Source organism: Sciurus vulgaris, assembly GCF_902686455.1.
Source record: "Sciurus vulgaris genome assembly, chromosome: 6".
NCBI lineage: Eukaryota > Metazoa > Chordata > Mammalia > Rodentia > Sciuridae > Sciurus > Sciurus vulgaris.
Genome location: NC_136466.1, coordinates 71,448,143 through 71,462,121, shown reverse-complemented (window position 1 = coordinate 71,462,121; position 13,979 = coordinate 71,448,143). Strand labels below are relative to the sequence as shown.

The 13,979-nt window shown below is 33.2% G+C and overlaps 1 protein-coding gene across 9 annotated transcripts in view; it reads left to right on the top strand.

Annotated features, from left to right (window-relative positions):
- The window catches only part of LOC306663564 (ankyrin repeat and KH domain-containing protein 1), a 128,326-nt gene that overhangs the window by 56,782 nt on the left and 57,565 nt on the right, over positions 1-13,979 (top strand). For 5 of the 9 annotated variants that reach the window (XM_079143926.1, XM_079143931.1, XM_079143927.1 and 2 more), the window contains exons 9-11: positions 162-353; positions 5,142-5,251; positions 12,747-12,803. In XM_079143926.1, the coding sequence (XP_079000052.1) occupies positions 162-353; positions 5,142-5,251; positions 12,747-12,803 (359 nt within the window). Of the gene's footprint in view, positions 1-161; positions 354-5,141; positions 5,252-12,746; positions 12,836-13,979 lie in introns of those variants that run through there. The other 4 variants (XM_079143928.1, XM_079143930.1, XM_079143932.1 and 1 more) reach the window with 2 other exon arrangements.

Here is a 13,979-nt window from a genome sequence, read left to right as displayed (position 1 = left end):
GACTAGACTATTGTTTTTTTCCATTGATAATAAATTCTCAGCATCCTGGAAAGAACCACAAAGCAGAGAAGACGAGAGTTCATAAAGTTGATTATTGCAACTGAGTAATATTTTTATCAGTTCTATTGCATTTAATCTTATCTATTTTTATGTTTTCTTAGGAGCAAATATAAATGCCCAAACAGAAGAAACCCAGGAAACTGCTCTTACCTTGGCCTGCTGTGGAGGATTTTCTGAAGTTGCAGATTTTCTCATTAAGGCAGGGGCAGATATAGAACTTGGCTGCTCCACACCTCTGATGGAGGCTTCTCAGGAGGGACACCTGGAACTGGTTAAATATTTGCTGGCTGCCGGTATGTGGTTTTAAAAATGCCTGTGCCACAAAAAAGACATATAAATAATAATTCACTTATATGTAGAATATAAACAGTTGAACTCACAGTCCTCTATTTCTTTGAGTTCAGCTGTATAATAGTAATTACCAGAGTCTGGCGGTGGGTTTGGGGGATTAAAAGGTGGATAGGAAAATGGAGACCTTGGTCAAAGGGAACAAGTTAGGAGGAATAATTTTTAGTGATCTATTAGATTACATGGTAACTATAGTTAACAGTAATGCAGTCTATATTTCAAAATGTTCTCACCACAAAGAAATTTTTGTAGGATATGCTAGAAAATTGATCCAGATAGATGTAAGCTTTTATACTTCTCTTGGAAATAATACAGAATTTTCCATTTTAGCATGTTTGATATATTGTTTAAAACTTGATATATAAAGAAATGCATCTGTAAAGTAAAATATTTAGCAAAACTCTCTTCACTTTTTAAACTTTTCTTGTTAACATTAGTTTAAATATAGCCCAGTCTCAAAATTTCTTTTCAATTATTGAAGTAATTCTTAAACCAGATTGTTAATGGTTTGGATGATTTATGGTTTGGACAAACCAACTATAAAACTGAACTTTTTCCTGACTCAGATACCTGTATTATTATTCACTCTAATTCATACATGTATTATTTAGTCATTATTCCTCCATCATTTTCTGTAACTGTGTTCTGTTCAAGAGTATTTCTCTACCAGTGTTTACCTTTCTGCATTCCTCCCACATCCCTCACTTAAGCTAAAGCATACTGTTCTAAAATGTTTTTAAAAGAAGGAATAAATGTTTATTAAGAAATTAATATAGCCGGGTTTGGTGACACATGACTTTAATTCCAGTGAGTTGGGAGACTAAGGCAGGAGGATTGTGAGTTTGAGGACAGCTTGGGCAAGTTAGTGAGACCTTATCTCAAAATTTAAAGTTTAGAAAAGGGCTGGGGGTGTAGCTCATACACAGAGTGCCCTGGGTTCAATCCCCAGAACTGCTGCAGTAACAACAACAACAACAACAATAACAAAAAGAAATATTGAATACCAGGCATTCTGCTCAGCTCTTATGTTATCTCTCTTAATTGCTACCAGTCCCTGTGTAGTAAGACATATTGAACATATTCTTGTAGATCACAGTGCATCTTGTGATGCACATTTATGTCATATAACTTCTCTAAGGTAACCAGGCTAATAGTGATAGAGCCAATATTTAAACTTAGAGCATTATTTTTTCTACTGTATCACCATTGATTCTCATATGTAGCTGATTTTGCTGATTAGAAGTATGTAGTTGCCAGAATTATCTCAGGAGTTAGAATCACTTTTTTATATGATCACTACCTAAAATTTGTTTTCCCAGATGTGAGTGTGATTTATTTACATGAAGTTCTTCTTATAGTGTAACACTAAAGAAAAGTGCAGTAGGTTTTTAATGCATTGCCTATACAATTAAAAGGAACTTTAAACCTTTTTAACAAAAAAGGTTTATGGTATTTTTCAAATATATAGAGAATATAGTATAATGAACTCTAAGAACCCATCACCCAGTTTTAAGTGGTTGAATGTTTAATTTTAATTCATGACCAATCTTATTTTATTTCTACACCTTCTATATTATTTATTTTTTGTACTGGGGATTAAAACCAGGGGTGCTTTTATGTCAGAGCTATATCCCTATCCCTTTTTAATTAATTAATCAACCCAAGGCTTGTATGTTCTAGGCAAGTGCTGTACCACTGAGTTACATCCGCAGTCTCCCAACCCCTTTTAATTTTTGTTTTGTGACAGAATCTTGCTAAGTTACTGAGACTTCACCTTGAATTTGGAATTCTTCTGCCTTAGCCTCCCAGTTGCTGGGATTAGAGGCATGTGCCACTGTGCCCAGCACCCCCATTTGTTTTTATTTAAGAATAAACATTGTTTACTTTTTATAATTTGAGTATATTTAAAAATTTATTTTTGTTAAATTATCAATAAAATGTGTTTCTGTAAAAGATAATTTTAAAACATAGCCATAATACCATTTTCCTACCTAAAATTTTTAGTATTTTCTTAGCAGATATCTAAGCACTTTTCATATTTCTGTGATAGTTTGTACATGTCTATGTATATGTTTAATGATTATTTAATCAGGTATCAAATAAGATTCACACAGGCTGAAATGTAGCTTAGTGGTAGCACACTTGCCTAGCATGAGTGAGGCCCTAGGTTTGATCCCCAGAACTGTAAAAAACAAAAGAGGGTGGGAGGGAGGCAAGAATGGAGGAAGGAAGGACTTTATAGAGGGAAAAGAAGGATGGGAGAGGTGGGGGGAAGGAAAAATAACAGAATGAATCAAACATTATTACTCTATGTAAATGTATGATTACACAAGTGGTACGTCTCTACTTCATGTACAACCAGAGAAACAAGTTGTTACCCTATTTGTTTACAATTTAAAAAAAAAGATTCACACAGACACTATAAATAAATTTACCTCCTAAGTCTCTCTTAATCTGTAGGCTCCCTTTCATTTTTCTTTTCTTTTTCCTTGTAATGTTTTGTTGGAAGAAGTAGGATATTTATCCTTCAGGCTTCCCAAAGTGGATTTTGCTCATTATATTTCCATGATTTTGTTTTTCTATCCCTTGGGTTTTCATGAATTTATAGTTAAATTTAGATACTTTGTTATATTTAGGTTTGAATTTTTTTTTTTTTTTTCTTTTTTAAGGGAAGACTTCACAGGTGGCATTTATGTAGTTTTTTTCAGGAGGGAAAAAATGTCAGTTGTCTCTCTTTGTGATATTAGTAGCCATTGATCACCATTGCTTAGATTTCTTAATACATTAGGATTGCAAAGTGGTGATATTCTAAATTCTATTATATTTTTATTTGAACATCATTTTGAACTTTTAGATTTAAACATATATGTTGGCTTTTTGTTGGCTTTTATTCCACCACAGTTACCATTCTTTTTTGATACAAAAACTGTCAAAAAATGGAATGATTTGAATATCATTTATCAATAAGTTTAGCCTCTAAATCTTTTTTGTATAACCTCATTAGAGTCTCTGATAGTTTTCTTACTTTCTAATGTGGCAAGGTGTTCCAGGCTCATCTAGTACAGTTCCCGCTCTGATTTTATTTAGTGAAAATGGTACCTAGAGACCATAATCAAAGCTTGAAATGCTCATTCTGCTTGATTTATCATTGTCCCTAGGCTTTTTCAATTGGTCAGAGATAGGAAATGTTATTTTTCTTATAGATAGAAAATATGTTGTGAGCCAGGCATGGTGGTGCATGCCTGTAATCCCAGTGACTCAGGAGGCTGAACAGGAGATTACAAGTTTGAGAACAGCTTCATCAATTTAGTGAGACGCTATCTCAAAATGAAAAACTAAAGGACTGGGAATATGGCTTAGTGTTGGAGCACCCCTGAGTTCCATCCTCAGCACCAAATTAAATAAATAAATATTTTATATCAAAACTTCCAGTTCAGAATCACAGGGTTTTTATTTAACCTCAACAGTTATATCTGTATATTCTCTTTATGGTTTTTTGTTTGTTTTGTTTTTGTGGTACTTGGGGTTAAACCCAGGGCCTCAATCATGCTAGGTTAGCGCTCTCACTGAGCCATATTTTATCTGGCAGTGGCTCAGGAGGCAGAGGCAGGAGGATTACAAATTCAAAGCTGGCCTCAGCAATTTAGTGAGACCCTGTCTCAAAATAAATAGAAAAGGGCTGGGGATGTGGCTCAGTGGTTAAGTGCCTCTGAATTTAGTCCCTGGTACCAAAAGAAAGAAAGAAAGAACTGGGCACATCTATAATCCTAGCAACTCAGGAGACTGAGGCAAGAGGATCAAGAGTTCAAACCCAGCCTCAGCAACTTGGCGAGGCCCTAACCTACTCAGTGAGACCCTGTCTCTTATAAAATATAAAAAAGGGCTGGTGATGTGGCTCAGATGCATGCCTGGGTTTACTACCTGGTATGAAAGAAAGGAAGGAGGGAGAGAGGGAAAGAGAGAGAGAGAGAGAAAAACAGAGAGAAAGAAAGAAACTGATCCATATTCCCAGCCCTATTTCTTAATATTATATTTTGAGACAGGGTCTTGCCTAAGTTGCTAAGGCTTAAATGTGAACTTGAAAGCCTCCTGCTTCCACCTCCCTCATTGCTGGGATTCTAGGAGTGCATCTCCATGACTGGCACTGTTTTTTCTTAACTATGCCAAAAATTGGGGTTTTACCACTTATTTACTATTTTTTACTATTATTTTACTATGATATCTATAGAATTATCTTAGAATACAAAGCAACACTGCCACTATGATTTCCAAAAATGGTTTCTTTATTTTTGCAGCTCTTTTATTTCTTAGGGTATGTCTTCTTCCTTCCTCCCTCCCTCCCTCCCTCCCCTCCCTCCCTCCCTCCCTCCCTCCCTCCCTCCCTCCCTCCCTCCCTCCCTTCCTTCCTTCCTTCCTTCCTTCCTTCCTTCCTTCCTTCCTTCCTTCCTTCCTTTTTTTCTGTTTTTAATTTGTGGTGCTGGTAATTGAACCCAGAACCTCATGTATATAGGCAAGCACTCCATCACTAATCTACATTCCTAGCTTTTCAAGTATATCTTGTTAGGGATGGGTATATAGGCAAATTTCTGAGTTTTAAAATCATTTGATTTCATTCTTTTCTGTGTGGGTAAAATAATAATGTTTTCACATTTTGAATTCTGCAGTTTCACCAGATTGTAAAATTGAACTAATTTTGTAGTTCACAAAATAAATGCATGATTTTTGTTCGCTAGGTGCTAATGTGCATGCTACAACAGCAACAGGAGACACAGCCCTAACTTATGCTTGTGAAAATGGACATACAGACGTTGCAGATGTTTTACTTCAAGCAGGAGCTGATTTAGTAAGATATTTTTAATTTCAAATATTTTTGCATGAATCTTAATATTTATGTTTAATAGTTAGAAAACACTAGTAAATATCAATAGTTGTATATTTTGTATAAAGTAACTTATAGGGGCGGGGTTGTGGCTCAGTGGTAGCGCACTTGCCTAGCATTTGTGAGGCCCACAGCACCACATAATAATAAAATAAAGGTATTGTGTCCACCTACAACTAAAAAATATATAATAAATAAAATAAAATAACTTTTTAAAAAACTTGGTTACTTATAATTATTGCATGTATTAAATGTATTTGAAAATACATTTAAAGTGTTTAATAGGCTGTACTGTTTCTTTTCTTAGGTAAAACTGTAGTTCCTTCTTATATCCTGCTTCCCACTTGATGTTTCTGTACTTTTTAAACTGCCCTTTATTAGACATGTCATAAATTCAATGATATGTTCACAAAATAGAATAACATGTCAAATCACTTCAGGTGATTTGTTTCTCTGATTAGACATTTAAAAGCAAAGGTATTTTGTCCACTATCCTTCTAACATTATTAAAACATTCCATTTCACTGGTCTAGTATTTTCTGTTTAGCCTTTAAAAGTTTAAAATTAGATGGAAAGTTCAGATATGTAATAATCCTTAGAACTGCAGAAAATTGTAAATAATACAGTCAGTAATTGTAATACTTATAAGGTTCATGTTTCTTGCTGAAATCTGTGCTTTGACTTATTTTGTGAGGGTGTTTTAAGAATTTCCTCCCAGAATTCTTATATATTTCTTAAAAAAAACTTAAGCCCTTAAGCAACTCAGTGAGACCCTGTCTCCAAATAAAATACAAAAAAAGAGCTGAGGATGTGGTTCAGTGGTTGGGTGCCCCTGGGTTCAATCCCGAGTACCCTTCTCGCCCACCACCACCTCAAAAAAAAAAACTGCATGACACGTACACAGCTATAAAATATGGAAAATTAACTTTAGTAGTTTTAGTTATTCAAAAACAAACAGAACTGCAAGACAGAACAACAAACTGTGTTTTTTTTTAATCATATCCTATAATAAACATCACATAGTTACCTGAGAATATTGTTGGAAAATAATTGACTAAAATAAATGTATAATGTGATTATGCTATTATCAGTTGTGCTAATACTATGTATTACAATGATAAAAGTATCATTTACTCTTGTTAATCAATATCTGGGCTATCGGTAAAATTTCTGAGGTAGTACTTTTTTGGTATGAGAAGTATAAAAGAATAGCCAGGCATGGTGGTGCACACCTGTAATCCCAGTGATTCAGGAGGTCTTAGACAAGAGGATTGCTAGTTCAAAGCCAGCCTTAGCAAGGGTGAGGCACTATGCAACTTAGCGAGACTCTGTCTCTAAATAAAATACAAAATAGGTCTAGGGATATGGCTCAGTGATTGAGTGCCCGAGTTCAGTCCCTGGGTCACCTCCCACCCCAGCCAAAAAAAACACAAAGAGTAGATCTGAATCTTCTGGCTTCTGTCTTTTTACCTTTTTTTAGAGTTGCTTTGGGTCATCTATAGAAATGAGGAATTAAAGTATTTTGTCATTTGAAATAGATAGGATGGAGCATAAAGTTTAGATACTACAGCCAAAGTTTACTACTTTCATCCTCTGAATTATTATCTAGATTCTCTCTTCTTCCATTTTTCTGTAACAGAATCATTGTATTAACCTGTTTATTGAGAGTTCCAAATATATTAAATAGGAAAAAGAACAACTGTCTGTTAAATGTGCTTTAATATACAGCAACTTTTACTCTGACTTAAAAATCTGTTATGAAATATTTTTAAATGTTTTATTTTTTGTCTTTTAATCTTCAGGTCTTAGTGTTTATGATTTGGCTTTTTAGAAAACTTACATTAACTGAATAGATATAACTATTTGAATTTACCATATTTATTTAAATTCAAAATACAGTATCGAAAAAGGGGACTTGGAGCTGTAGCTCAGTGGTGGAGCACTTGTGCCTCATGTGTAAGGTTCTGGATTTGATCCTTAGAACCACATAAAAATAAGCAAATAAAATGAAGGTATCGTGTCCCTCTACAACTAAAAAATATCTAAAAAAAAAAAAATAAAAAGGGGCTCAGATAAATACACATCTTAAATATTAAGCACAAAGGTAGTATTACTGTTCTAACTTAATTGCTTATTTTTCTATTTTATAATTATTTTTGCATTCATATTGACAGGTAATTATAGAATAATAAAGTTGTTTTCTGTTTTTTTCACTGTGTTCTATCATAGGCTTTTCCATATCGATATAGTCTGCATTTTATGACTTTTGCATGATTGTATTGATGAAGTATTCTTCATCAGGTTAATGAACTATAATCATTCACTTAATTATTGAACTTTTGACTTGCTTTTTGTTTTTCACTATTTATAAATGCTGTTAGATTGAACAAATTCATATGCATAGCTTTTTTCCTTTTTCTTCTTTTGCATTATTTTATAATTGAGTTTGGCTTTCAAAAATATATTGCCTATTCATTGTTTTTACTGTCTGTGGAGTTGTATCTCACTTTTAACATTAAACTTTTCCTGTTAATAAAAATGAGAAATTGTACTTTAGTATAAGGAAGTATCATTTTGATATTTAAAACCTGTAAATGAGTTTTACAATTTTAAGCTTTACAGGTGACCAGAGGAAAGAAAAAGATCTAGTCTAAACAAGGAAGCATTTGGGGCTGGGTTTATCTCAGTGGCAGAGTCACCTGTCTAGCACGCACAAGGCTTTGGGGTTGGTGCCCTGAACTGCAAAAATAAATGATTGGTTCCTATTTTTTTATATATTCTACACCAGAATTCATTAGCATATTAATTATGATTTAAAAATATTTTAATGCAACAATTTTGATTTTTAGTGTTATTTCCTGAGATGAAAGTGAGAAGTTTTCAGACTTTATTCTAAATGTATAATAGGCATCATTTAGAACTGAAGTTTTAACCAGAAGTCTTGAGGGCTGGGCTTGTAGCTCCGTGGTAGAGAGCTTGCCTAGCATGTGTGAGGCACTGGGTTTGATTCTCAGCACCACATATAAATATATGAAAAATCAAGGTCCATCTACAACTAAAACATATTTTTTTAAAAAAGTTTCGAAGTTTTCTTATTATTGCTTTAAAATAATTTACAGCCAGAACTGAAGGCATACTTGACCTTTTTTAGTAGATCTTTAAAATATGTGCATGTTCTAGTTGTGTTAGAATATTAAGACAAAATATTTGAAACGATTTTTTTTCCTGGTTCTAAAAATATTTTTAATTTCTAGTCAGAAGAACATTGAATATCTTTATACTTAGAGAATACAGATTGTATTTTGGCTCATTGACATATAGCCTGTCTTATTAATAAGTGCATAAATTTGAATTGTAACCCATTCTTTAAAACTTTTGGACTAGTTTAGTATTCTTAAATAGGTCACTTTAAATGTTCTTTTTGAATATAAAAATATTAAATAAGAGGTTGTCATTATTTGTAGAGTTATTTTAATATTCTCCCTTTTCAGCATGTAGAATCATTTTAATTATTCTATAAGCATAGTGTTTACCTCATACATACTTGGAGAACCTCAAACAAATGACCAAATCCATATCTTCTGCTATGTGAATCTCTTGTTACTACATTAGTGGGAATCATTGTTATATATTGATTTAAAGTTTAGTCCTTTATGCATTTTCTTTGTCTGCTTAGCATCTCTGTTTATTTGGTTTGATTTATTTTTAGTATTTGTTGTGTTACAGGTATAAAATGGTAGAAACCCATTATAAGAAAATTTTATTTGAAATGTTAGCATTCTGTAGTGCACAGATTCTTTAAAAAAAATTTTTTTTAAGCATTTGAAAATCACAGTCTTGCTGCTCTGAAAGGGATTTTTCTTACTGTCTTTATAAAATTATATCTGAGCTATTTGACCAGAAATAACCAATAAACACCTTTTAGAAACTGAAGTTAACCAGTTCTCAGAGTCTTTGAGCCACTGCTTTGGTATCCTGTATCAATCCAGGCGGTTTTCCTCAACTTTTGGTCTTTAGAACAGAAAACAGAATGTTAATATCTCCTACTATTTTCATCCTTTTAGCTTACTAAAGTCAAAGCACATATGGCTTGACTTCTTTTTCCATAGTCCTTTAGCTCCTCTTCATGATTAATTCTCAAGTTCAAGGTGGATAACTTGTATAGTTAACTGTTTAACAATATAATTTGGGGGGCTGGGGATATAACTCAGTTGGTAGAGTGCTTGCCTTGCATGCACAAGGCCCTGAAATCAATTCCCAGTACCAAACAAACAAACAAAATACCCAAAACATAAAACAATATAATTTGGATTGTGAAGCACTACTCTCTTTTTTTTTTTCTTACTTACTTTAATTTTGTTGTGCTTTGAAATCAGTGTTTTCTAGGCTTCTAAGCCTAGCCATTTTATTGTTATAGTCCTGATTCTTAATAATGAAAGATAACTGCATCAAGTCAAAGTTTCCAAATTCCCTAGTGGACAGTCACGTGTAGGTGGCAACACTATATTGGCTAACATCTTAGAGGTTTTTTGATTTGGTATTTGTATTTTCTAAACCATTTGTGAGGATAATAGGGTCTTTTTCTTCATGGCATGTTAATTTTCATACGTGTTAGATGGAAGAAATGTTTGTCATTTGTAGAATTTACTTCACATGAATTTGTCCACACAACTAAGTTGGAATGGGAGAAAAAACAATATGCAAATTGGCTAAATAAGTATTCCTTTCTTGTCCTAGCTCTTTGACCTATCTTCTGTTTCTAAAAGAGGTATACCATGATATAATGATAAGTAGGTTCTGAACTTAAGGAATATTTTTCATAGAAAACAACTAACATAGATATTAGAGAAGGTAAATACATTCTAGTTAAGTTCATATAAGAGATTATGTAATCCAACTTAGCATTATAGGCCTACAGTGCTATCTAAAAGTACATCTACTAAAAAGGAAGAAATGTCTATGGAAGGTATTCTGTAACTTGTACCTGAATAGAGGCCTTATGAATGACAAAGGCTATGTTTAGTTGTTTAGAAAGGGGCTGGGGGATATAGCTCAGTTGGCAGAGTGCTTGCCTCACGTGCACAAGGCCCTGGGTTTAATCCCAGCACCACACACACACAAAAAGAAAGTATTAATGCCAGTGTACATTAAAAGAGGGCCCTAAATTTTCATCCTTGCCATCAAACTACTGATCTATAATCAAACACTTACTTGCCTCACTGTTCTCATCTATAAAATGAAATTTAATAGGATTTAGAAGGGAGAGAATAGAGTGTAGTAGAAAGTGCCTTTTCCAGTGCTGAGAGATATAAAATTTGGATTCTTACTTTGATTCTTTTAGGTGTCCCTGGGCAAATCGCTAAGCTGCTTTTATTCCTCATCCTTTTCTCTCTTTTCTTTTTTAAATGAGGGTTTTTTAACCCGATGATCTTTAATAAACTGGCTGAGGAAATCTAATTTTATGATTTTTAAAGAACATGTTAACTCAACTCCCTTGTGGAGATAGGTTAGGTGGTCTTGTGGTTTTTTACTCCAAGGATACATCAAGTGCAATTGAAATCCTTGAAGAAAATGAATTTTTAATGTATAATTCTTTACTAATATTGGTGATAAATATTACATAAATTATTCTCTTAAAACTCTTTGTATATGCTATGCATCATCAGTTACTCTGAACACTTTGTTTTGAGGGATTATTTAACAATGAATAGGTGGCTGATTTAGTGCATTCTAAAGTAGTCTGCAGGTTATTTTAATAGATGAAAGATATTGATTTCTCAATTATACAATTGATTTACTATCTATTTCAATAAAGAATAATCTAGCATTATAATATTAAATCATTATCTTTTCCATCCTAAGTGTTTTTTCTCTCATTGTTTTATCCTACTTAAATATTATTGAAGAAGTGGGAAGATTTCCTTTGACATTGAATTTTAGTTAGTTATAAATATAATCTGTCAGTTATTTTTGTCATTATTCAGTTAAAAACTTACTCTTCCAACTTATTTTTAAATCTCCTCTCATATTATTATTTTGTTCAGTTATTTGTTTAAAGAGTTCGTGTTCTCTTTAACTTATTAGGTAGCATAAGAGAATATTGAACTAAAATTTTATTCAGTTTCTCTTTTTGTAGGGAATTCTTGATAAGTTCCATTGTGGATACCCTGTGCTTATTAGTTTGAATGGGACTTGCTTTTCACTGAAAATAATATGGGCAGGGAGAGGAAGTGAGCCTTGAGAGTCAGTGTCTTCAAATCATGTAATTGTCGTAGAATAGTTTCTTACTGAATCTATATTGTAGGAGCATATATTCCTTAGGGTAAATATATCACTTAGGAGATTGAAGTCATTTGGAGGTAAAGTCTTCTATAGGCCACATTTCTTTTAATTTTAAAAAATTTGTTCTAATTAGTTATACATGACAGTAGAATGCACTATGATACATCATACATAAATGGAATATAATTTCTCATTCTTCTAGTTGTACATGATGTAGAATCCAACCGGTTGTGTAGTCATATATGTGCACAGGGTAATAATGTCTGATTCATTCTTCTATACTTCCTACCCTCATACCCCCTCCCCTCCTTTCATTCCCTTCTACCTAATCTAAAGTAACTGTTCTTCCCTAGCACTGCCCCAACTCCTTACTGTGAGTTAGCATCCACATATCAAAAAACATTCAACCTTTGGGTGTTTTGGGATTGATTTATTTTGCTAGCATGATATTCATCCATTTACCAACAAATGCCATTTTTTTTTATGGCTGAGTAATATTCCATTGTGCATATATACCACATTTTCTTTATCCATTCTTCTGTTTAAGGTTGGCCACATTTCTTAATTTGAAGACTTTACTGATTCCATTCAATGAGTGAGAAGCTTGCTACCATTTCCTCAGTTTTATATGTCACATTATTAGGTAGTTTCTGTCAGGAGTTGAGAGCTAGAGAAAAGGGAGATATTTCATCTCTCAAATTCTTTGAAGGTTCTTTTTAATTGTTTAAAGGCAAGATACTAAGTACATCTATAATGGGGGTGGTAAAGCTTAACTAGTGATCTTATAGTATTTTCCTTACTGTTTTCCCCCACTTTTGGCATTTCCAAATTTTTTTATTTCTTTATTTTCCTTGGTTATTTTTAAATGTCACTCTTGCTTTTGTGCCTTTAGTTGCATTTTTGACAAAGGCATGAGTGCAAATAATTCCACAGAATTACTGTTTTATATAGATGGTTTATATTGAAGTTTCATTGGAAGAAAATCTCATTATCTTATCCTTTAAAAAATCATACTCTGCTCATGAGATTATAGTCTCTACAGACGAGGATCTGTTTAGTTGAAGATCCTGAGGTAACAAAGCCCAGCACCTGAATTACCAGTCACAAGGTCTTCATGGCCAAATGTGATTTTCATTTTTGGAATAAGTTCCGTGAGTTCTTCTTTTTCCTTTCACAGGACAAGCAGGAGGACATGAAGACTTTTTTGGAGGGCATAGATCCGGCCAAGCATCAGGTGAGGGTGGCCTTTGATGCTTGTAAGCTACTATATAAAGAGTAGATGCTGTAGGTAACCAAGACTTTGGATATCTGAATTCCAGCCAAGAAGTTCAGGAACCTGTTGGGTGACAAAGTTCTCTTCAATTAGAAAAGATTATGAAGTCCCAATAAAAAGATTTGTACTACCAGTAGTTTGTACTCCTAGTACACTTCCTATTTAGTATTTCTTTAAAATTCTTAAGCAAAATTAGATTTTCTTATTCAGGTAGTTAATTTGCATTTTTCCTCATTGGGAGAATTAGGATACCCCAGAGAGAAAGTCTCAGTTATAAAGTCCTTTACTAACTCCTTCATCAAAAATCTGAAACTGATAAATGGCGATATATTGAATTTTTACTAATCCTGAAATAAACAAAGAAACTAATAAACAATTAGTTTAGTGAAAAATTTCCTGTGGTTCATGCCTTGATTTCTCTAAACTAAAGTTAAAATTTTTTTCTTAAAATTATCTCATTCTGAAATTGATTTTTAAGGTGGTGAATACTTAATCATAACAAGTATTTCTTGACAGGCGTGATGACTCATGCCTAATCCCAACAGCTAGGGAGGGGCTAAGGCAGGAAGATCGCAAGTTTCAGCAACTTAGCGAGGCTATAAGCAATCTAGTGACCCTGTCTCAAAATTAAAAATAAAAAGGACTGGGGATGTGACTCAGTGGTTAAGTGCTCCTGGGTTCAATTCCTGTATTAAAAAAAAAAAAAAAAAAGCATTTCTTTCAAAGGTGAAATTTGTGCCTTCTGGTTTAAAAAAATCAAACAAATTTAATATTCATTGTAGTCCAGAGAGATTTGTTTAAACTCAGGAGTAGTTCTTAACTTTTAAATTAGGGATAAACTGTGATTGGATCAGAAATAACTTAGGCCAGGCTAAAACAAATTTCTTGGTACCACACTACTCTGTTTTTTAGTTTTTTATTTTTTAGATGTTTATAGACTTCTATTTTATTCATTTATTTATATGTGGTGCTGAGAATCCCAGTGCCTCACATATGCTAGGCAAGTGCTCTACCACTGAGCCACAACCCCAGCCCCCAAACTACTCTTAATTAGAATGCATAATCAGAGTATATCTTCATTATTGGCTTATTGAATGAAAGGATGTTATTCTATTTTGAACTTAGTAGGTAACTTTA